This window comes from Cervus canadensis, chromosome 8 (genome assembly GCF_019320065.1).
Source record: "Cervus canadensis isolate Bull #8, Minnesota chromosome 8, ASM1932006v1, whole genome shotgun sequence".
Taxonomy (NCBI): Eukaryota; Metazoa; Chordata; class Mammalia; order Artiodactyla; family Cervidae; genus Cervus; species Cervus canadensis.
In genome coordinates this window covers 39,014,472-39,039,362 of record NC_057393.1, presented here as the reverse complement: position 1 = coordinate 39,039,362, position 24,891 = coordinate 39,014,472, and the positions used below count along the sequence as shown (strand labels likewise).

The 24,891-nt window shown below is 40.2% G+C and overlaps 1 protein-coding gene across 6 annotated transcripts in view; it reads right to left on the bottom strand.

Moving 5' to 3' along the window:
• SLC16A12 (solute carrier family 16 member 12) overlaps nt 1-24,891 on the bottom strand; it is a 107,225-nt gene that overhangs the window by 7,942 nt on the left and 74,392 nt on the right. For 3 of the 6 annotated variants that reach the window (XM_043476169.1, XM_043476168.1, XM_043476166.1), the window contains 4 exons: nt 13,593-13,841; nt 5,896-5,999; nt 3,004-3,147; nt 842-1,421 (listed from right to left, as the gene is read on the bottom strand). In XM_043476169.1, coding sequence (XP_043332104.1) covers nt 842-1,421; nt 3,004-3,147; nt 5,896-5,999; nt 13,593-13,702 — 938 coding nt within the window. In that variant the 5' untranslated portion in view covers nt 13,703-13,841. Of the gene's footprint in view, nt 1-841; nt 1,422-3,003; nt 3,148-5,895; nt 6,000-13,592; nt 13,842-20,222; nt 20,376-24,891 lie in introns of those variants that run through there. The other 3 variants (XM_043476167.1, XM_043476170.1, XM_043476172.1) reach the window with 3 other exon arrangements.

Sequence of the window (24,891 nt, the reverse complement as noted above, 5' to 3'; positions counted from 1 at the left end):
AGTCTCTGGAGTGGTTCAAGAGACACTAAAACCACAGTGACCAGTTGGAAGTTGTCTTACTGGAGGACTGACCTGACTTAGAATGGAATTAAATTTGTCTCCAGAACTTGTAACTATCCTTTGCTTCTGCCATTTAGACATATCCATCATTCTAAATGATCTAGATCAGGTGTCAGCAAACTATGGCCAGATCTGGCCCACCACCTGTTTTTTGGACTATGAACTTAGAATGGTTTTCCCATTTTTGAATGATTGGAAAAAATCAAAAGAACACTAAAATGTTGTGACATGCAAAAACTGTATGAGAAACTAAAATTTTAGTGTCCTTAAATAAAGTCTTATTGCAATATGGCCACTCTCTTTTGGTCATATTGTCTACAGCTGCTCTTGTACTTCAACAGCAGAGTTGGATGGTTGGGATCATATGACCCACAAAGTCAATGAGACTTTATCTGTTTAATGTCTGTCCCTTTACAAAAAGTTTGCTGACCCTTGACTAGAAGAACCAACAAGGGAGTTGCCTTCAGATATTGAAAACCTGTTAACATTATTTAGACCTGGGTATTCTAGAGGGTAAGGTGATGAAAGGGAAGTGAAAGTCACTCAGTCATGTCTGACTTTGCAACCCCATGGACTAGAATTCTCCAGGCCAGAATACTGGAGTGGGTTAGCCATTCCCTTCTCCAGGGGATCCTCCCAACCCAGGAATTGAACCCAGGTCTCCCATGTTGCAGGTGGATTCTTTACCAGCTGAGCCATCAGGGAAGCCCAAGGTGATGAAGGGAAACTCAAAGCTTAAAGTTCCCTGTGGGGAACCAGTGGTGGTTTCACAGATTTTTACCTTCTGTCAGTTAGCCATCCAAACGTGATATTGCCAATTATGTCAATCACCCCAAGAATGGACATAAGAAAAGCAGCTTGCTGGTGAGTCACTCCGACACTCAACGCATAAGGCACGAAGTATACAAACAGGGGACTGCAGCCATAAGCCATGAACAGAACAGAGGTGGCCAGCACAGCAAAGTCTGACGTCAGTAAAAAACTGTATTCCTGCTGCAAAGAGCCACAGAGGCAGGTCTGCACCCATTCTTTAGTCCAAGCCGAACAGGGAGACGCCTGCTTCAAGTCTTGTGTCTGAGTTCTGCAGACAGGGTTCTGCTCTGGAGTGGTTTGGTCCTCTTTAAGAGTGATTGGCCGCATCAAGGCACCACAGACACAGAGGTTCAAAACGAAGCCCCCCAGGATGAGTAACGCTCCCCTCCAGGAAAACTGTTCAATAAGGAGCTGGACCACAGGAGCCAGGATGAAGATGCCAATGCCACTTCCTGACATGGAGATCCCATAAGCAAGGGCTTTCCGTCTGCTGAAATACTTGCCAACCATGGCAATAGCTGGAGAGTAACAAAGTGCAAATCCAAGACCTGGCGATAAAGAGAAGTCTATGAGTGCTAATGGCATGCCATGAATAGCCACTGAAAGAACATCTCTCAGAATCATGCTATTTGGATTTAAAAGAATCTGAACCTCAAGTAAATCCCTTTAAAATTGCTTTCTACATCAAGCTGAAAATGAGTCTCCCCTCAGACATCCACAATTTGGAAAGTATAGCATATCTAGGACTTTCTTCTTGGGACGAAAAGTTTTAAGGGACTATGATTTAAGCAAAATAAAATGAAGACTTTAAAAACTATTATACAAGTTAAATTTGAATTAACTAGAAAATCAGGATAACACTGACCTGAGAAATGTACACTCACCACAACAATTCTTTTTTAAATAAATTAGAGTTAATTGTAGTAAATTAAATGATCTCTGGGTAATTTAAGTATCGTTAAATTATTGATAATACTTACATTATTAATAACACTTAAATTACCTAGAGACTTACTTCAACTCTTCACTGAACATGAAGACACAACCCTGATTATCTGGACCACTTTGGAATTTGTGTTTAAATAGCATATGTGATCCTGTAAAAGTTCCAGAGTAATTTCAAATATTAAGAAACATTGTGCTCATTTTATCCATGAACATAGCATGTACATATAGCAACCTGAAAATATCCCCAGTAGAAAGTCTCCTCAAGATTTTCCAGTTCTATTCTTTTTAAGTCAAGAAAATCAGAAAGGCTTTATACCTGGAATTTAAACGTCAAGGAAGGAAAAGGAGAACTGCCTGCAACTCCTGTTTCCATCTTTGGAGCAGGGTGAGCAATGATCCCAGTTTGCCTGGACTGAGGGGTTTCCCACACATGAGGCTTTCAGCACCAGGCCCAGGACAGTTTCTGGTAAACTGGGAGGATGGGACACCCTAGCGGTCAGGCCCTTTGGGTGAGAGGGGACAGACACAGCAAGATTTGTAACCTCACTGTGAGATTATGTCTTTTATTGGCCAGATCATGCTAGTCCCTCCAACCAACCCTGATCCTCCGCAGTCCCTGTAAGTGTGATTTATGGAATGCACATCGGTTGCTTCTCTTTCTATGGACTTCATTCTCTAACGTATATTTCCATAACATTGAAAGAGAATGTGTGATGAAAGAATATTCACAAGAGGCTTTTTTTTTTTTTTTCAAACTGTAAACCCCTATTTATTGGACAATGATACTCACTAAAAAGTAAGGGCAACTCAGGTCAACCACAGATAGTATTTCAAGGTCTTGGCAAAGATGTTGGGAGAATGATCATTGCTAAGAATTTATGTTGCCCTGGCTAATGCTGCTCTGCTTCTGAGTGAAGGATCTCTGCCATACATGGCTGCCCAAGGAAAGTCAGCAGTCCCTGACTGCTGTTGTCACGTGGCTGAATTAAAGTGGTGACACAGTTTCATTACATATGACAGTCCATTAAATTTCTAGCCCTTTTGTTTAATCGTTTGGTAGGCAGACATTCAGCTAAATTATGCATCCAACAATATGAATATTTTATGAATTACTGCTCTGTGGGCAGGCTTAACAACCCCCGGATAGGGTGGGATGAGAAGGGTGGTACAAAGTGCCCTTACCTGTAAGAACTCCCAGAGTGAGGTAGAGATGCTTCAGACTGGTGGCAAATGAGCCCAGGATGAGACCAGTAGATGCAAGCAAGCCACCCAGCATGATTCCCACTTGACAGGAAAAATGGTTACTGACAACACTCCCAAGTGGAGCTTCAAAAACAATAATAAATAGGTTCAACAGAGAGGCCTTGAGGGCACTGTGTAAAGGCTGTGGTTCTGCATCAGTGGAGCAGATAACCCTCCATCTTCAAATCCTTGAGCCCACCCCACTCATTCTATGGATTTAGAAACCGAGGCGAGAGGAAATGACTTGTCCATGGTCCTACAGAGAACAAGTGGCAAGGCTAGAATCAGGATCAGGTCTCCTGACTAGCATTTGACTACTCGTTCCATTTCTCCATTCTAGAATGGCCATAATCCCAGGACAATGGGGTGCTTTCTAAACAGCAAGTCAGCTCCTTTAAACGAAGACCTTGGATAGAATTTAAATACACTGCACCTAATGTGACCCTGATTTCGCTCAACAGTTGCACAGTGATATGCCTTGTATGTTTCACATAATATGGCTCATACACAATTAACAATAATCATGACAGGTAAATGGTGGAGAAGAAAGTGGGCAACATTGCATGGCCAGCAGTGTTATGCAAGAAAAGGCCAGAGAGAGAGATCATAGACATACTTCATAATCTGGCACTGCTTCTGGGCTTTTAGAAACCCTGTGGATGAGAAATGAAAGCACAGAAAATCTAGGAAATGCGATGATGACATTTCAGTTAGCCTCATTCTATTTGTGGTTTAACAATGTGTTAGAATTATGCCAACTTCCAGGTTTATAGGATAATAATTAAAGCTGGAAGAGGCCAAAAAGAAACTAAAGTTCAGGGAAATATGACATACCCAAGATGACCAAAAAATATACAGCTCAGGGAACCTGACACTGAGTGCAGTGTTATTTCACCCTATTATTCTGGCTTCTTGGGTCTTTCAGATGGATGGCAGAGGAGATGGGTGGAGAAAGCATGTGAATTTCTTTCTCAAAAACAATTCATGCTGACACCAGTACTCGTGGTAACAAGATCAGAAGAGCCAATTCTCTGGGTATCTGAGGAGTATAATTTTTATATAGATCAGGTTGAAATTGGGGCTTGATTCAAATGTACATGACAGAATCAGTCATCAGCCTAATAGCCCATCTGGTTAGAATAGTAACTGGATGAATATATAACCTCTGGATAATAGGAATGAGCAAATCTCCTAAAAATATATCTAATTCTCCAGACTGATGCTGTGATGGCTGTTAGAAAGTAATAAGATGTATATGAAACTCAATGAAAAATATTCACTCCTCTGCCCATCATAGTGCAGATATGGCCCCAAGGGATGTCCCAGATGTGATTCTGCAGCCTCTTGTCCATACTCTGAACTCAATCAATGTCGCCAGATGAGCAAGCGGGTATGTAGTAATTGGGTACAAGAGGACTCAAGGCCTTGAATAGAATTTAAATACACTGCATCTAACGTGACCCTGCTTTAGCTCAATGGTTCACATGGTCATTGTGACCATAGTGGCCACTGAAGGCCATTTATTCTTCTTTGGGGGATTATAAATATTCTCCAAAAGATAACAGTGGGAGAAATGAGTCACCTGCATCCTCCATGAAAGATAAACATGGCAGTTCTCTCTGTTATGAGCACTGGCCTGCTCACACAAAGACAATGACTACTCATCTGACCCTGAAAATCGTGTGATCATCTTACCATTTTAAATGAAAAAGATAGGCTAGAAAACCCAAGTTATGATTTTTTGATCCCTTCTGACCTTCCAGTGTTATCAGTAGCGTCAACTTAGTGGTCTTGTGAAACCTAGAATTGCACTCAAATTCCTTCGAACCAAGGAACTACATCAGAACAAATCAACCAGTTCCTGATTATGTACATTTTGAATGTACAAATATGAATCAGTACCTAGAATGGAATAGTGATGTTATTTATGTGTTACTAAACCATATAGTATTTTCTTCTGCCACCAAGATACGACCTGAAGAGATAACAGTTTTTAAAAAATATTCAGGAGTCAATAAATGAAAAGATTAAATCGGTCAAGCCTGCAAATAGATCATTTCAATTTGACTCAGTCTCATAAATTTCTATGACACTCATTTAATAAAATTGGTTGGAAATTTTCAAAAAGAAAAATCTCAAGGTTAGTTTCTCTTTACTGTATGGATGGAATGAGATGACTCCATGAATCTTGAGACCACTCTACACATTATATATAGCACCTTTGTGGTTCTGGAAGGATATTATAGCCACCGTAAATATGCTTATCTTAGGATTGCAACATTCTATTCTTCCACAATACTTCTCTAAGAATGAAGGCTTATGCATGAAAAATGAATCAGTGAGCCAAATTTTGAACCCTCTGGGAAGGAACGAGAGTGAAAACCAAACTTGAGGCATGATGCACATGTTATTGGCACTTATTTAAGGAGACTGCATTGAAATGACTCACAGTGCCTTCTAATGGCTGTCTACATGACTGGAAAATAAGGGGACAACAAGACACAGTGTATAGTGTATAGTTAACTGCATCCAAAATCAGAACAAGTCCTGTGATGCCTGGCTCCCTAACTTTATATGGAAGAACCAAATGTTAAGTATCCAACTGACTGTACTTACCTGGTCCATCTGGCATCAACCAAGAACATTAATTCCAACAGCATGTCTGGTTGAGTTTGGTTAAAGGCAGGATCATATTTTTCTCTTTACATAGTTTTAGCCAATTTTTACCATAGCCCTTCTACTCAGAAAAACAGGCCATCAAAGACAGTGGAAGGTCACTGTTATGTACAGTTCAAAGGGAGCCAGTCATCGTCTATCCCAGGAGATACTTACCACAGAGCATGGTCACACAGTCTACAATGGAATGGATCCAGGCCGTCTGTGCATAATCCTGAGAGAAGTATGTCTGGAACTCCACAAAAAAAATTGAAATACATCTGAAAAAAAGTGCAAGTATTTTATACAAAAAGAACACAATGACTATAGATTTGAACTAGAACTTCAAGTTTTGGTTCAATCAGCTGTTCCAGTCTGTAAGGGTTTTCATTGATTTTGGTTGATTTTCAATGATACATTGCTGTTCCACAATAAGTGGGAAATCAGAAGCTAACCATTGGACTTTCTAAGGGATAAGAACAAGCGTTCATTCACTAGAGGGGCTGTGAGGCCAAGTAGATGTGAAGATCACCGCTGTAGGGTGATCTTTCCATAAGATCACTCTTATGGAAAAGACGGCAGGTCAAACACACGGATTCTTACTCATCTTAGTGTTTCATTAACATCTGTAGCCTATAAGAGACGGCTGTACAAGTTAAGATTTGACAATAAACTGTTATACATCACCCAGAAATTTCACTTCTAGGTTTTAACCAAAGTTAATAAACAGATGATGGTGATAATAATAATACAAAAAAAGATACACATGTATTGTGGATAACTATTTATAATAGCCAAATGTTGTCACCAACCTGTTTGTCCACCAGTAGGGACTGGTTGAAAATTAAAACATGCTGAAATGAAAAGGGACTGAAATTAAAAGATACTTGCTCGTTGGAAGAAAAGCTATGACAAACCTAAATAGCATATTAAAAAGCAGACATTACTTTGCCAAGAAAGATCCGTCTAGTCAAAGCTATGGTTTTTCCAGTAGTCATGTATGGATTGACAGTTGGACCATAAAGAAGGCTGAGCACCGAAGGGTTGATACTTTTGAACTGTGGTGTTGGAGAAGACTCTTGAGAGTCCCTTGGACTGCAAAGAGATCCAACCAGTCCATCCTAGAGGAAATCAGTCCTGAATATTCATTGGAAGGACTGATGCTGGAGCTGATGCTCCAATACTTTAGCCACCTGATGCGAATAACGGACTCACTGGAAAAGACCCTGATGCTGGAAAAGATTGAAGGCAGGAGGAGAAGGGGATGACAGAGGATGAGATGGTTGGATGGCATCACCGACTTGATGGACGTGAGTTTGAGCAAGCTCCGGGAGTTGGTGATGGATGGGGAAGCCTGGCATGCTGCAGTCCATGGGGTTGCAAAGAGTCAGACAGGACTGAGCGACTGAACTGAATTGAACTGAACTGAGGGACTGCTTAAGTAACTTATAGCATATCAATAAAATGAAATATTTATTAGGTATTTGATTTGTATTTATTGACTTGGAAATAAATTCACAATACAATGTTAGGAAACAAAGTAAGTTACAAAATAGTTCATGTAGAAAGGGCTTATTGTTATAAAAACACAGTTCATGTAAACAAAAAAAGCCTCAAAACATATAAACCAAAATATATCCAGCCATTACATGCACATGGTGATGTTGTAAATGTTTTTTATTTTGTTCTGCACTTTGAATTATTTGACAGTGAATATTTCTTATACAGAAACTTATGTGTGTGTGCATATACATATATATGAGAGTATATATACAGAGACAGAAACAAAGAGAGAATTTTTTATGTTGAAAAATAGAGAATTACTTAGGAAAAACAAGACATAAGTGAGTCAGAAGCAACAGTTTGTACCATTGTACAACTCAGAAGGAACCTCACACAGATTAGCAGGGTGTCCTAATGCAGGCCAGGAAGCTTTTAGAGCTCCATGATAGCGGGGAAAGAAATCAGGTCTTACAGCTGGGGATGAGATAGGAGGGTATCTGTCTCCTGGGACAGGCCTTACATTCCAGCTCCTTATGCTTCAACAGCCCCTAGTAACCTGTTATTTATTCTCCCTGACTCTCCAGTTGCTGTTGGAAGTGAAGGTGAGTAGATGGGAAAGTTAAAAAAGAGGGAAGAGAATGAGGAAGCATGAGGACAGCGGCGCTAGGCAGGTCTGGCTTTACAGTTTACAACCTATACAATTGCACAGAATCTGACACTTAGAGGCATAAAACTTGGTTTAACTCAGCTGCCACTGTCTTAAAATTCCTTATAGTTTTATCTTTGAAGTTGCATTTTGTAAGTGAAGTCCACTGGGACAACGAAGCATACATGTGAGCAGAGAAGAGCCACAGATTCTTCAGTCTGCAGTTCTTAGAGATGCTCCAGAGCACAAAACTCCAGTAGACGCTTGTGTGGGAGTCCAGTAAGGCTCAGACTGAGTACAAGGTAAGTGTGTTACCCCTACAACTGAGTGATCATGGACATAGGGGAGGAAGAGAGACCAGGCTTTCCTTTCAAACCAAAACTTGCTTCAAATGCAGAAGGCAGTGATGCTGTAAGAAACACAAAGGGTCAAGGATTCCTATCAGATCCTTTGTTACTCATGTTGCTTCTCTGTGTTATTTGATCCTGTATGCTGAAAATGATGACACAGAAGGAAAGAAAAAGATAGGGCTATTGGTAATATTAAGATGATCAGTAGATCTGTGCTAGTTTCCACTTTTCTTTACTCAGAACAACACTAAAGAGAAAACTCATGAAACATCATTAAAACATCATGAAAAAATCAAGATAGACCACTGAAAAATGAAAAGCTTCCTATTTTAGTACATTTTTGTGTGCATAAGTCTGTGCTCAGTCGCTAAGTCATGTCTGACTCCTTGCAACCCCATGGACTCAAACTCACCAGGCTCCTCGTCCAAGAGATTTCCCAGGCAAGAATACTGGAGTGGGATGCCACTTCCTACTCCAGGGGATCTTCCCAACCCAGGGAACAAAAACCCAAGTCTCTTGCATTGGCAGGCAGATTCTTTACCACTGAGCCACCTGGGAAGCCCTTTTAGTAGATTTACCAGCCTTTCTTTCCTCCCTTTTGGACAAGAGGTCTTGCATTTTCCTCTAGCACTAGGTCCTGCAATTATGTTGCCAGTCCTGGTGATAGGAAAGAGAAAAGGGATGGGATAGCATGCTAAATTCTAAGTCCCAAAGGTGCTGGGGTAGAGTTTGATGTGCAGAGGATAAATTAGGATCAGCACTTGTGGATGTGTCTTCTCTCCACTAAATAGTTTTGGGAAATTTAGTATCTGTGGGGCTATGTTTGTCTCTTGTGACTTTTTAAAATCTTGTTCTACTGTCATTTTGTTTTCTGTTTGATGCTTTTTTTCCAACTGATATGATTAGTCCTATCAAACTGTTGGCATGCAAAATTCAAAAGTAACACTTGAGATTCTTGTCTAAACATGTGAGTAGGCTTGTCAGAGGTAAAATTTAATAACTACATACACAGGCTTCTGAATGACTGTGACTTTTATGAAATATGAGAGGGGTTATTGTTGTCCTTTCCTTTGTTCTCCAAAAGGAATGGACCATGGAACTTTTTAGATGGTAAAGTTTTATGATTTATGCCTTCTAAACACAAACAGTGAAAACTAGGAGTCCTAACCACTAGAGCACCAGGGAATTCTCTCTATAAATATTTTTTGAATGAGGAAGAATAGCAGACAAGAAGAAAGGTACTTAGGCTCAGATTTTTCCAGAAGCTGAGAATCATAGGCATGCATATTGGCTTTTGACAGGCTTCACCCAAGTTTTGGTGCCAGAGGTGTCTGCCTCTTAAGAATTGAGAGGCCACCAAGAGGGGTGATGCACAATGATGAAAGCACATATTGCAGAAATATAAAATATATAAATAAACCTAAAGCTCAATGGATATTCAGTTGAGGAATTAATCTCATTTTTGCTCCACTGGGAGTGGTGACTTGAGAATCAGGAAGTCTCCATGAAAGGGGCTTCCCTGGCTCAAAGGTAAAGAATCTGCCTGCCAATGCAGAAGACTCAGGAGACGCAGGTTCAATCCCTGGGTGGGGAAGATCCCCTGGAGGCGGAAATGGCAACCCACTCCAGTATTCTTGCCCAGAAAATCCCATGGACAGAGGAGCCTGGAGGGCTATAGCCCGTGAGGTCACAAAGAGTCAGACGGGACTGAGCACACACACAAGCAAACACAGGCATGACCTTAAAGAAAACAAATTTTATTGGCAGCACAGGTGCTTCTCACCCCAAATTATTTTTGCTGACCCTTGGAATATTTGGGCATCTGACAGATGTCAGCAGAACTGGTTTCTGATCTCTGATTCCCATACTGAGAGTTCCAATAAAGCTTCTAAATCTCTCAGGGTCATGATTTCCTCATCTATAAATTAAGCATTTGGAGAAGCAAGACTGTTTCAGTCAGACTGGATTAGATTGTGCTGTCATAGCTAACAACCCTGAACAGCCTCCAGGGTTTAGTAGGTTTTGTTCAGGATAGCATCCAAGCGGTGTTTGCTGTATCATTCTCAAAGATACTTTCTCTCAAAGGGTCAACATACTCGCTGCCTCTATCTTGTCACTGTGCTATAAAATTCTTCTCTGGCTCCTGGAGAACTGGAAGCTGACAACATCTGATATTTGGAAAGACTTTTCATTCCTGGTTGATGAAGTTATCCACTAAGTCAGCACAGTAAGTAATCTACTGGGCAGTGCAGTCCAGTGGTTAAAAGCACTGTCACTTACTCACCATGTGATTTGGACACATTATTCAACCTCTGTGTGTTATTATAAGGATTAAATGACTTAATCAATGAAAATTTGTTTGGAATAATGCCAACAAACACAGAGTAAGTGCTCAGGTAACATGAGCAATTATTTACAGGAATTGAGCTGTTGCTATAAGAACTTCACAGTTTCACAGGACTCTAGACATCTATTGCAATTAAGTTAATTTAGCCCCAGAAGAATTTGAGAAAAATAGGTCTCAGAGCTAGGGGTTTCCATTAAACAAACATTGCTTTTCAAGTATCAACTCCAATTCAATCTTTCAAGTTACTAATAGAATGTCACGTAATTCCACAATGAAATGAATTTATTAGCATAGATAATGTGTTTGGTAATAAGACATCTTGAAGCAAAAACAGGTAATCAATGCACATTAACAACCACAGGGAGCAAATAACAAGCAAGCCTGCACAACCTTAAGCTTTTTATAAATTTTCTATGTAAAAAAGCATCACCAGTTACAAGGCAAGAGTGAAATATGATTTTTAAATGGTAGGTTATAATGGTAGCATTATTTGTAAAGCAAAAGCCAGGAGACAATATAAATGTTCATCAATAAAAACACTTTAAATACATTATGGATTCATCTATATGAAATCTTAAGTACCTATTTTTCAGTGAGGTAACCCTTGTGCATTGTTGAGGGGACTGTAAATTGGTACAGCCACCATAGAAAACAGTATGGGATCCAACAATCCCACTGCTGGGAATAGATCCAAAGAAAATGAGAGCCCTAACGAGAAAAGATATCTGTGTCCCCATGCTCACAGCAGAGTGATTTATAATCGCCAAGACACAGATGGGTAAATGGATAAAGAGGATGTGGTGTGTATATACAATGGAATATTATTCAGCCAGGAAAAAATACAAGGAAATCCTACCACTTTGCAACAATATGAAAGGGCTTTGAAGGTATTCTGCTAAGTGAAATAAGTTAAACAGAGAAAGACAAATACTGTACGATCTTACTCATATATGGAATCTAAAGCAATAACCAAACTCATATAAAAAGAGATCAGACTTCTGGTTACCAGAGACAGAGGGTGGGGGAAAGGGGACTGGTGGAAGGTGGTCAAAAATACAAACTTCCAGTTATGAGATAAGTAAGTAGTAGGGATGTCATGTACAATATGACTACAGCTGACACCATGGTATGATATACAGGAAAGATGTTAAAAGAATACATTCTAAGTGTTCTCTTCAGGAGAAATGTTTTTTCTCTTTTCTTCTTTCTTTCTTTTTCAGTGTAGTTATATGAGAAGATGGATGTTAGCTGAACCTATAATATATGTAAATCAAATCATCATGTTTATAAACTATTATATAAAAATAAATAAACTATTATATATAAAATAGATAAACAATAAGGTCCAACTGTATAGCACAGGGAACTACATTCAATATCTTGTAATAAACCAAAATGGAAAAGAATAGGCTTCCCTGGTGGCTCAGTTGGTAAAGAGTCTGCCTGCAACACAGGTTCGATCCCTGGGTGGGGAAGATCCCCTGGAGAAGGAAATGGCAACCCACTCCAGTAGTCTTGCCAGGAGAATCCCATGGACAGAGGAGACTGGCGGGCTACAGTTCATGGGGTCACAAAATCGAACACAACCGAGTGACTAACACTTTCACTTTGCTGTACGCCAGAAACTAACACAACACTGTAAATGAAACATACTTCAATAAAAAATCATCAATATGTATGCCTTGAACTTATATCGTGACTATGGTTGATTATTTCTTAATAAAACTTGAAAAAGGTGGAAAAATGAATTAACTGCCCAATAGGCACTGATCCTCTGAACTGACAACCCCCCGTGTAGGCTGTTCTCCTCGCCTCTGTCTGCAGTTCTCTTGGCTGCCTCCTGGTGCATCATACTTTTCTCCTCCAAGCTTATTCTGCTCAAGGACCCTACTCTCAGCCTCTCCCAGGAACCTCTGAAGACAAGTCTGTGCTGCCAGCCACAAGCCTCTTTTTTAATTTCCTGCCGCCCTTCTTATAAAGCACCAAGCTCACTTCCAGAACTTTCCTCTCATCAAATTATATATAAAATAGATAAACTATTGACGAAATGCTTAAATGAATGATGAAAGTTCCACATGGAAGAACCAAGATGAAAGATTCCTTTTAACTCTATGACCTCCTCACTCCCAGAACACAGGATCCATAAAATAGATGGGAGAAAAATCAGACTCAACCATCACATTATTTTAAATAAATTTAAAGTTTATGATGACACATAACAAAACCTTATTGTAGCAAAAACAAACACTGCTTCTTTCCTGCATTATCTGTTTGTTATGGGGAACACATCGATGCTTTTATGGATGATGCCATCAAGTAAAGTCATGTAGAGCAGCCTAGGGAGAGTTGCCAGAGAAGAGAGTTCAGTCTGAACAAAGGCACCTCTAGAGCAAAGAGCTGGCACATGCAGATTTCAAGTGTATATTTATTCCAAATGTAAATGAGATGAATGCATCTCAGTGTATGGGCATTTAATGCAAGTATATTCAACACTATGTCCTTGAGTAAAAGAAAAAGAGGACCCATGACCAAAAGAGATGAGAGAATCCCTGCATTTGTGCTGTTTCTCTCCTTCAACCTAGAGTTCAGCCTCCACTACCACAGCCAAGTGCAAAAAGAAAAAGAATTTCAATTTTAGGCTTTAAGCTTCCCATGGCTTGGTATTCTGGTGAGCTGAGAGGTTCTCGTGGCTATTTTGAGCTTATATATTTATCCTTTGTGGGATGAACTGCTTATGAAAATAAATGTCTGGCAATAGCCATGATATTTAGTCAAAAATGCCCTAAAACCCCACGTTTATTGGTCAGATATTATAAAAAGAGATCACTATCCAGGACTTCTAAGTGTCAGAAAATGACATTCCTTGCAAAGAAGAAGATATCTGAGCAGTCAAAGGAAACACACACACACATAACACACATATACACATTTATTTTCACAATGACAGATTCAGAGATAGAATGAAGCTGAGTTAGGAAAAAAGACAAGCCAGATCATAATAATAAATCAAGAAGAAAGTCCCACCTACCTGGTTACTGCTCGGGTGCAGATGGTAACGAGGAAACAGCCAGCCACAATCATCCAGCCCCAGCCTCCATCAGGAGGGGAGGTAGACCGAGCTCTGTTGACTTTTGCCATGCTTTCAATTCCTTTTTCTTCTTTTCCAAGTTACTCCAACAGCCCAGTTATGATCTTGGAAAGGTTTGCCGTCCAGTGACTTCCTGTTGGCATTCAAGATTGGCATAGAGTGCTACCTGGCACATGGGTTACTGGCCATCTAAAATAAAAAATCAGGACATATCTGCATTTCATTGCCATATCCAAAGATAGTTTTTCACTTGCTGAAAATGATTATTACCTTCCTCTTAAATATGAGTATTTGTGACTATGAAAACTGGACTGCAGCAAAGACCATTGGTTGTTCTTGGAACCCATCCCTCATCTTCTTTTTAATAACAGATCCTCTCAACTTTCAAGTCAAATCTAGGATAGCTGTTTAAACTATTTTCCATACCTTGAAGGTAGATGTGGCAACATGGTTTAGTTAGACTAAAGGGATGTGAGCAAAATAATACATGCCACTTCTGGTTGCTCAACTCAAAGGTAAAGGATGTCTCAAGACACGCACCACTTCTTTCCTACAGACTGGAACATGGATGAGGAGATGAGACAGCTCCAACCATACATGTCTGGACATTGCCCTGGGGGCTGGCAGAGCTTCGGGACAGGATGAGCCTGGGTACTCAAACGACTCTGTGGGGAAGAGGTGCCTCTCCAGCTCTGGGTTTCACCTACTCACTATTATGCCAAAGGTAAATATGCCTCAGCTGGATTTGCGCTGTGCTGTCCTAAGTGGCTTCCGTTGTGTTGACTCTCTGCTACCCCATGGACTGTAGCCCGCCAGGTTCCTCTGTCCACGGGATTCTCCAGGCGAGAATACTGAGTGGGTTACCATGCCGGCTCTCTATGCTGGAGTCTTTCAACAGCTTAAGCTATGTCTTAATTATTGTACTGAATGATTCTGACAGTAACTGCTTTGGCATTTCTGACCAAGAATGCTATAATTCTTAGATGGAAAAAACTGAAGCGAGAATGAAAAATAATGAAACAGAATAGAAAGCCCAGAAACTAGTTCATAATAATTCAATAAAACTAAATAAGGTAGCAAAGAGGGATGGATGGAAAAAAAGGATTATTTGCTACATCCTGTTATAACTCTCCATTTAATTTTTGACTTTCTAGATAGATCAGAATTGCATGGGAAAAAAAGTAATTTAAAATCTAGGTGAAAATACAGGCAAACATTTATCTGATCTTTGGGTGGGAAAAGGACTCCCTGAGATGTAAAGTGATATCAGCAAATTAAGGGAAACTTTTGTTGATTTGTGTAAATTAAAATTTAACATTTATATACATCAAAACATGTAATAAATACAATCAAAAGGTAAACCATAGACTTGGGTGGGGGAGGAAATTAGCAATGCATGATTCAAAGAAATAGTATCTGCAACATTAATTCATTAATTCAACTACTGACACTTATGGAGTATCTAATATATGTAAGGCATTTTTCTGGACACCAAAGATTCGGTGGCGAGCAAGACATACACACATCTCCTTGGGGAGCTTCTAAGGCATCCCGATGGTCTCAGCTCCTGCTGCTCTGTTCTTTGTGTAATCCCTTGCCTTGCATTTCGGCAGGACCTATGATTCCCTTCTCACCAGAATATGGCACATGTGATGGGACAGGGGTAATTAGTTCATGCTGAGTGAGACTCAGACTTGGGCTTCCCTGATGGCTCAGTAATAAAGAATCCGCCTGCCAATGCAGAAGATGCAGGTTCAATCAATGGTCTGGGAAGATTCCACATGCCACAGAACAACTAAGCCCATGAGCCACAACTATTGAAGCCCTTGAGCCATAGAGCCCATGTTCTGCAACAAAGATCACTACAATGCAGATAGAGAGTAGCCCCCACTCGCCACGATTAGACAAAAGCCCATGCAGCAACGAAGACCCAGCAGAGTCATAAAGAAATCAATAAATATTTTTTAAAATACATGTTATATCTAATAGTCTTTTTTTTTTTAAGAAGCCTCACTCTTGCTAGCTGAATCGCTCTTGCTCTTTCACGGGCCTTAAAAAAGGAAGCTGCCATGTTACATGCTGCCACGGGGAGGGCCACGTGGCAGGGAACCATAGACAGCCTATGGCATCTGAGGACAGCCCCAAAAGCTAAAGTGACAGCAAAAAGCTAAAGCTCTCTGTCCTACAACAGAAAGGAAATTAATTCTGCCACCATGCCAAGCGAGCTTGGAAGCAGATTTTCCCCTTGTTGAGCCTCCAGTAGAGAACACAGTTTTAACAGGTGATTTTTCCATTGGATTGAGCCAATCACCAATTTTGGGTAGAATTTTAAGTAATATTTTAAGTAATATTAATTATATGAAACATTATGTCAAGTATGACCAAGCATGTATTGTTTGGTGAACACAGACCATGCACCACCTGATAAATTATAGACAAACCAATTTAAATTTTAATTTTACTTTAAAATCACGACTTCCTCAAGAAAATGGCACACAGTAAAATCTTGCAAGCATGCCTCTTTGAAGCTATGGGAACAAATTGGCAGTCTTTGAGTTCAAAGAGCAAATGCAGAACAAAGATAGTGAGCCCAAGACAAGAGTGACTCCATGTAGATAGACCTCTTAAATTTGCTCATTTTCGAGACTCAGAAGGGTCCCTCCTTCATCTTAATTAGCCATACTGTGAATGTGGGGAGACAGACAGAGGAGATGGAGTGAACAGCTGGAGAGGATAAATCTTCAGAAATACTAGAAGAGCAGCATTGGTACAAATATTCAGTCTACTGATTGACAGAAAGTCAAAATTATTATCTGAAATGCTAATATTGCTAATCACTGGGCTGGGGGCAGTGAAAGTGAAAAGTGAAAGTATTGTTTAGTTCAGTTCAGTTCAGCCGCTCAGTCATGTCTGACTCTTTGCAACTCCATGGACTGCAGCATGCCAGGCTTCCCTATCCATCACCAACTTCCAGAGCTTACTCAAACTCATGTCCATCATGTCGGTGATGCCATCCAACCATCTCATTCTCTATCATCCCCTTCTCCTCCTGCCTTCAATCTTTCCCAGCATCAGGGTCTTTTCAAATGAGGTGGTTCTTCACATCAGGTGGCCAAAGTATTGGAGTTTCAGCTTCAACATCAGTCCTTCCAATGAATATTCAGGACTGATTTCCTTTAGGATGGACTGGTTGGATCTCCTTGCAGTCCAAGCGACTCTCAAGAGTCTTCTCCAACACCACAGTTCAAAAGCACCAATTCTTCAGTGCTCAGCTTTCTTTATAGTCCAACTCTCACATCCATACATGACTACTGGAAAAACCATAGCTTTGACTAGATGGACCTTTGTTAGTAATGTCTCTGCTTTTTAATATGCTATCTAGGATGGTCATAGCTTTTCTTCCAAGGAGCAAGCGTCTTTTAATTTCATGGCTGCAGTCACCATCTGCACTGATTTTGGAGGCCAAAAAAATAAAGTCTCTCAGTGTTTCCACTGTTTCCCCATCTATTTGCCATAAAGTGATGGGACCGGAAGTCATTATCTTAGTTTTCTGAATGTTGAGCTTTAAGCCAACTTTTCACTCTCCTCTTTCACTTTCATCAAGAGGCTCTAGCTCTTCTTCACTTTCTGCCATAAGGGTAGTGTCGTCTGTGTATCTGAGGTTATTGATATTTCTCCCAGCAATCTTGATTCCAGCTTGTGCTTCATCCAGCCTGGCATTTCGCATGATGTACTCTGAATATAAGTTAAATAAGCAGGGTGATAATATACAGTCTTGACGTACTCCTTTCCTGATTTGGAAATTGTGTCCAACTGTTTGTGACCCCATGGACTGTAGCCTGCCATGTTCCTCTGTCCATGGAATTCTCCAGGTAAGAATACTGGAGTGGGTAGCCACGCTCTTCTCCATGGGATCTTCCCCACCCGGGGATGGAACCCAGGTCTCCTGCATTGCAGGGGGATTCTTTACCATCTGAGCCATCTGGGGAGCCCACAATAACCATAGATGGTGGGTATTATTATCCCTATTTTAAATATATAGCAGCTCAGACTAGAGAGAGTCAGTAATTTCCCTAACTATTATTAACACTATCAAGCAGCAAAAATGGAATATGAATCAGACTTTTCCTAACAATGCCTGACACTGTTTCCACCACCTTTCATCACTCCTTGATGTAAATTCATATACACTTTTATTTAATCAAATGCATGTAATTCTTGCTGAAGGCACACCAGTAGGATGACATTAATTACAGCCTGATGCAGCTAGAGATAGAGCTCTTTAAATGGTACCATTGGCATTCCCCTGACATGCCTAAGGTCACTGACTTAATCAGCCAGGGAACTCTCCAATGGGATGATATTTGGAGATGGGGACCTTTGGGAAATGATTAGGTCATGAGGGCCCCACTCTTACAGAATGGGATTAGTGCCCTCTTAAAAGAGACCCCAAAGAGCTCTTTTGTCCCTTCTGCCATATGATGTCACAGTAAAAACATGACCCAGGAAGAGGGTTCTCACCAGACCCTGAATATGCCAGCTCCTTGCTCTTGGAATTTCCAGCCTGCAGAACTATGAGAACTAACAATTTGTTGTTTAGGCAACCCAGTCTGTGATATTTTTGTTATAGCAGCTGTATCTATTAAGAAACCTAAAAATCCAGAGCCCCAAACTGTCTTGAAAAACTTAGAGCACTGAAGATGTTGATCTGGCATTCATCCGTGGCAGCCGTCAGCTGGAGTGAAGAATGGCACTGCTCCTTTGGATAAGGCCTGTATATCCCCCTCCAGCCTCCCCTGACCTCCTGTACTGCCCAATCTCTGTGCTGTTTCACTCATGTACAACACCTGCTGGGTCCCTGGAGGCAATAAAATCTTCCACTTCTGCCTGTTCTGTGTTGCTATAAATCAAAGTTTCTTGAACAGCCACATCTGTATCGTGTTTGTGGAATGCTTTATGTCTAGCTCTCTGGCACTTTCAATAGGACTAGCATTCGAGATTCTACCAACACTTGCCTACAAATGCACACAATGTAATAACTCACAAACTGGACACAATTAGGTGTCATGAAATGACAGAATCAGTTGTACAAGTGAAAAAGCCAGAGCTTAGAAACGTCTGCCTTGGTATAATCCTAGCCTCTTCCTAGGGTTTTCCATTAAAATAGTCCCCAAGGTTAAATTGTCTTCCAATGTAAGATTATGGATCCATCTACCCATAAATGGCCTGTGTGAGACATCTGTGCTGCCCAGCACAGTTGAAACATTTCGAGACAGGCAGTGCGATGCAATAGCTCTTTGGAAAGCAGCACAGTGCAACAGATCAAGAATTAGAAAGTTATTCATATTCTTTGAAGAGTAATCTCAGTTCTGGGAAGTTAGCCTAAGAAAACAACTCAAGAGAAGCTAAACACTATGAGAAAACAATAATAGCTGTGCTATGAATAACATATAAAATCAAAACAATGTAAATGCTTGACAACTGGGAAGTGTCTGGAGAATCATGACACATGAAACAAATGGGACAGGAGACAATGCTTTATAATTATAAACAAAAAGATAATACTGTAATATGGGAAAACAGTTATGATACAATGTTAAAACAAAAAGAGAACTCTAGAATTGTGTGTAAAATGTGAGGGAAGCCATGCAAAATTTCTATAAGAGTTGTATACTTGTAAGTGTCATATGGAGTGGGAAGACTATACAGAAAGAAATGTAGGAGGATGGTATCATTAAGTTGGGCTTCCCTGGTGGCTCAGCTGGTAAAGAATCCACCTGTAATGCAGGAGACCTGGGTTCAATCCCCGGGTTGGGAAGATCCCCTGGAGAAGGGAATGGTTACCCACTCTGGGTAATAAAGGGTACCCAGTATTCTGGCCTGGAGAATTCCATGGACTGTATAGTCCATGTGCTAATGATTAATTTTTAAAACTGCATTCAATCCCATAATATATATAATTTTCTGAAATATTTCAGGTTACTCCTGCAGTGTAAATATGAACACAAAAATCTCTTTTGTATAGTTTCTCTAGGACTAAAAATAACTGTATCATTTATTGATGCTGTACAGTAAAAATTAGGTGATTATCCCGTAAAAGACACAGGGAAGGTAACAGCCCCTGGCAAAATAAAATGTCCCATTTCCTTACAAAGATATCAAACATCATTAATTTTTACCTTGCCCCTGCTATCCCCAGATGATTCCATTTTCATTTGTTTCAATTAGACATCCTCTCTTTGGCGTTCCCACATCTTATAAGTTAAGAACTAACTGGTGAGTGTCTCTCTAAAAATATAATTGCATAAATCCAAATTAAAAAGGTAAATAACAGTATAGTAAGCAAAGGACTGTTGGTTAGAGTCAAGCTGGGCAAAACCACAGACCATGGAACCTCCTCACAGGGTCCCAGGGTGGGAAGAAAGGACCTCTCTGAAAGCATCAGTATGTGAGACTATTAATAGTGCCTCATGAATAGTCACTCTGGAGCCTCACAAGTCTCAGAGATGGGCACAATTTTCCCTCTTCCATGATGATGAAACCGAAGCTCACAGAAGCAAAGGCACTCACCTGACAAGACTGTATCTGAATTGAAACAGAGATAAGGAGCTCTGGTAGAGTTTAGACAGTGCACTTGCCCATCTGCCCTCCAGACTTCCAAACTGTTATTGGGCATTTGTGTCCACAAGCCACGGTAAAGCTTAAGCACTCGTTCATGTGAGTGAGTGACCAAGACCAAGGGAAGTGGGGGGGTGGGGGTGGGTTGAGGAGAGAGGTTAACCACAGGGTTAACTGAGGGGTATGCGGCTGCTCACAAAACAACACGTGAGTCTCTTTCAAAACAAGTCATGTAGCAGATTTATATGTATTCAGAAGAGATGCACAGGTTAAACAAAGCTAACCTAGTTTCCTAGAAACTTTGGAGCAGTCCCTGGTTCCCCTGGAATATTAGCCTGAGCTTCTTGTAAATAATTAACCCACCTGATATGACACAAATATAATGGAAATGTCTTTATTGAGTTAAGAGCATACCTAAAACTATAAGCAAAGAAAGTACATTTCCATCAGGCAATTCTTCATTTTTCCAAGCAGCCTTCCATTTATTTCATTTTGACATCCAACCACTAAGATATAATTGCATTCTGCATTTCATTCTGGCTTCAGAAAAAAAGAATTGAAACAAAAGAGGCTCTATATCATGATGTTCCTCTAAGATCACTCCTTAAACAATGCAGGTTGGGATATATGTTCCATTTCACTTTGTCCACTTTACTTTCAAAAATCTAATCATTTGCAAAGAATTCTTGCTGACAGTCAATCACCTTCAAATAAAGCACTCCGTTTGTAGGGCAAATCTCTCACGTTGCCCTCAGTAAAGTTTTCTGAAGCGATCCCTTCTATCACTGGAACAACTGCACATTTCTTATAGTTAAAGAGAAAAGGCACTTATTTGGGTAGTTTCTAACTTTCCATTATTCTTCCTCAAACCTTTCTTACTTCCAATGTCTTAACTTTCAGTAGTATCCGTACTTTTAAAATTGGTTTCCTGCCTTAAGAGAGGTAAAGGTGTGTGGCAGAAAGATATCAAGAGTGGGATTTGAGACCACTGGGTCTGAGTGACACTACTTAGCTGCATGACACTGGGTGATTCACTTCCTGTCACTGGTCCCTAACCTATAAAAATAAGCCATCAAATTACTGATGTCTAGACTTTAAACCAGTTGACTGATTGTTAAGTGTCTCTCCCCCAACATCTAAGATACCTGGTAGATGATGCTTGTTGTTTTTTTACTGTGGGAAACAAGGAAATGGATTCCATCCAGAATAAATCCATCTGTAAACAAGAAGTCACAGGAGTGTGTTGCAGGGGAAGTTCCCACCACACAGGAAGGGACAGTAGAAGCCTATGCCAAGAAAGGAAGGGGAATTTTTTTTTTTTTTTTTTTTTTTGCCACTGTGAGTGGCATGTGGAACTTACCTGTGTGCGTATGTGTGTACGCTCACTTGTGTCTGACTCTTTGTGACCCCGTGGCTTGGGCCCACCGGACTCCTCTGTCCATGGAATTTTCCAAGCAAAAATACTGGAGTGGGCTGCTATTTCCTACTTTAGGGGATCTTCCCAACCCAGGGATTGAACCTGTGTCTTTTTCGTGCCCTATGTTGGCAGGCACATTCTTTTCCACTGCACCACTTGGGAAGACCATGGAACTTCCTGGACTAGGAATCAAATCTGCCACCCCCAATAGTGGAAGTACAGAGTCTTAACCACTGGACTAATAGGGAAGTCCTGAAAGAGGTTATTCTAAATGGGAAAACCTGTTAGAAACTTTTTTAGATTGAGGTATAGTTTACATACAGTAAAACATAACCATTTTACGCCTACATTTTGATGACATTTGACAAGTGTACTCATGTAACCACAACCACCATAATCAAGATATAGAACACTTTCATCACCTCAAACATTTTCTCACGCTCCTTTGCAGTCATTCTCCACCAACCTCAGCACCGCGTTAACACAGGTTTGCTCTTTGTTGATAAAGATGAGTTTTGCCAGTCAATATTTTCATAAAGATGGAATCGCACAATATGGACTATTTTGCTTCTGGCTTCTTTCACTTATGATATTTTGATATTCATTCACGTTGCTGTGCATATCTGCACCCAACTCATTTTTTATTGCTGAATAGTAATCTGTTTTATGAATATATTACAGTTTATTTATCTGTTGATGGACATTAGGGTTATTTTCAATTTTAGACCATCATGAATAAAGTGTCTGTGAACATCTGTATACAAGTCCTTTGTGGACATATGTTTTAATTTTCTGGAGTAAATACCTAGGAATGAAATGCTGAGTCATACTGTAAGTGTATATTTAAACTTAGAAGAAACTGCCAGACTGTTTTTTGACATAGCTGTGTAATATTACCAGTAATATATTAGAGCTCTGAGGAGGGCATGACAACTCACTCCAGTGTTCCTGCCTGGAAAATCCCATGCTCCCAGAGGAGTCTTGGGGTCACCAAGAGTCAGACATGACTGAAGTGACTTGGCACAGCACACATATTAGAACTCCAGTGTGTAATGCAGACTCATTGTAGCTTTAATTTGTACTTTTCTGACTACTGTTGATATTAACCATTTTTTCATGTTTTATTAACTATTTATATATCTTCTGTGATGTTTCTGTTCAAACAGCATGCTCATTTTTAATTGAGTTTTTATCTTGAGATACAAGAATTATTTGTATTTTCTTTTGTAGACATTTGTATTGGAAATATTTTTTCTTATCCTGTGGCTTTCCCATTAATTTCTGAATGGTTCAGTTTTGAAGAGCAGAAACTATTACTTTTGGTGAACTGAAATTTATTATTTTTTCTTTTTAGTCAAATACATTTCTATATATTAGTAGTTGTTGCTGAAACTCAGCCTCCATTCACCCATGCCAAATAGAAACATGAGAGTGGGGTTTTAGGTTAAATAGAAAAGAATAGCTCTTATTGTTTTGCCAGGCAAAGGGCAGCACAGTAGGCTAATGCCCTCAAGACTGTGTGTCCCACCCTGGAGGGGGTAGTAAGGAGTCTTATAGTGTTCAAGGAGCAGAGCACGATCAACTTGTGGACAGTTCTTGGATTGGTTGGCATCATGGTGAAGTTTCAAACATCATCAGCCTTCTAGTTTCAACCAATCTAGGTCAATCTGGTCTGGTGGCCAGCAATTTTCATCTGGTGGGGGTCCGCTTCCTGTAAAACAACTTAGGAATGTGTGCCAGCCCTTTATCTACATAATTTGATGATTCTATTATATGGTGGATTTATAGTCTAAATTGTTACCAGTTTCCCAGCCCAACAGCTATTCTTTGTTTCTGCATCTTTACATGTACCAATCATTAAATCCTGAGTCAGTATTTAACTTCAAGAGACAAGGACATGGGGGCTTGTGCACAATTTTATAGTGAACAGTTAGAAATTGGAATTTTAAAGTACTGCCTTACATTATATTTCATCAAAAGCCATGAGATGCGTAGGAATAATTTTAACAAATGTATGCATTATTTGCTCATTGCTGTTGTTACTGTACAGTCGCCAAGTCATGTCTGACTCTTTGCAGCACCATGAACTGTAGCACGCCAGGCTTCTCTGTCCATCACTATCTCCCAGAGTTCGTTTAAACTCACGTCCATTGAGTCAATGATGCTATCTAACCATCTCATCCTCCGTCCCCTCCCTTCTCCTCTTGCCCTCAATCTTTCCCAGCATCAGGCTCTTTTCCAATGAGTCAGCTCTTTATAACAGGTGGTCAAAGTACTGGAGCTTCAGCTTCAACATCAGTCCTTCCAATGAATATTCAGGACTGATTTCCTTTAGAATGGACTGGTTGGATCTCTTTGCAGTCCAAGGGACTCTCAAAAGTCTTCTCCAACACCACAGTTCAAAAGCATCAGTTCTTCGGTGCTCAGTCTACTTTATGGTCCAATTCTCACATCTGTACATGACTACTGGAAAAACTATAGCTTTGACTAGACGGACCTTTGTTGGCAAAGTGATGTCTCTGCTTTTTAATACACTGTTTAGGTTTGTCATAGCTTTTCTTCCAAGGAGCAAGCATCTTTTAATTTCATGGCTGCAGTCATGGTCCGCAGTGATTTTGGAGCCCAAGAAAAGAAAATCTGTCACTGTTTTCACTTTTTCCCTATTTGCCATGAAGTGATGAGACAGGATACTATGATCTTAGTTTTTGAATGTTGTGTTTTAAGCCAGTGTTTTCACTCTCTTTCACCTTCATCAAGGGGCTCTTCAGTTCCTCTTCACTTCCTGTCTTTAGAGTGGTATCATCTGCATATCTGAGGTTGTTGATATTCCTCCTGGCAATCTTGATTCCAGCTTATGAGTCATCCAGTCTAGCATTTCACATGATGCACTCCGCATATAAGTTAAATAAATAGGGTGACAATATACAGTCTTGATGTACTCCCTTCCCAATTTGGAACCAGTCTGTTGTTCCATGTCTGGTTCTTAACTGTTGCTTCTTGACTTGCATATAGGTTTCTCAGGAGACAGGTAAGGTCTGGTATTCCCATCTCCCATAGTTTGTTGTGATCCACACAAAGGCTTTAGTGTAGCCAATGAAGCAGATTTTTTTAAAAAATTCCTTTGCTTTTTCTATGATCAAACTGATGTTGGCAATTTGATCTCTGGTTCCTCTGCCTTTTCTAAATTCAGCTTGTACATCTGGC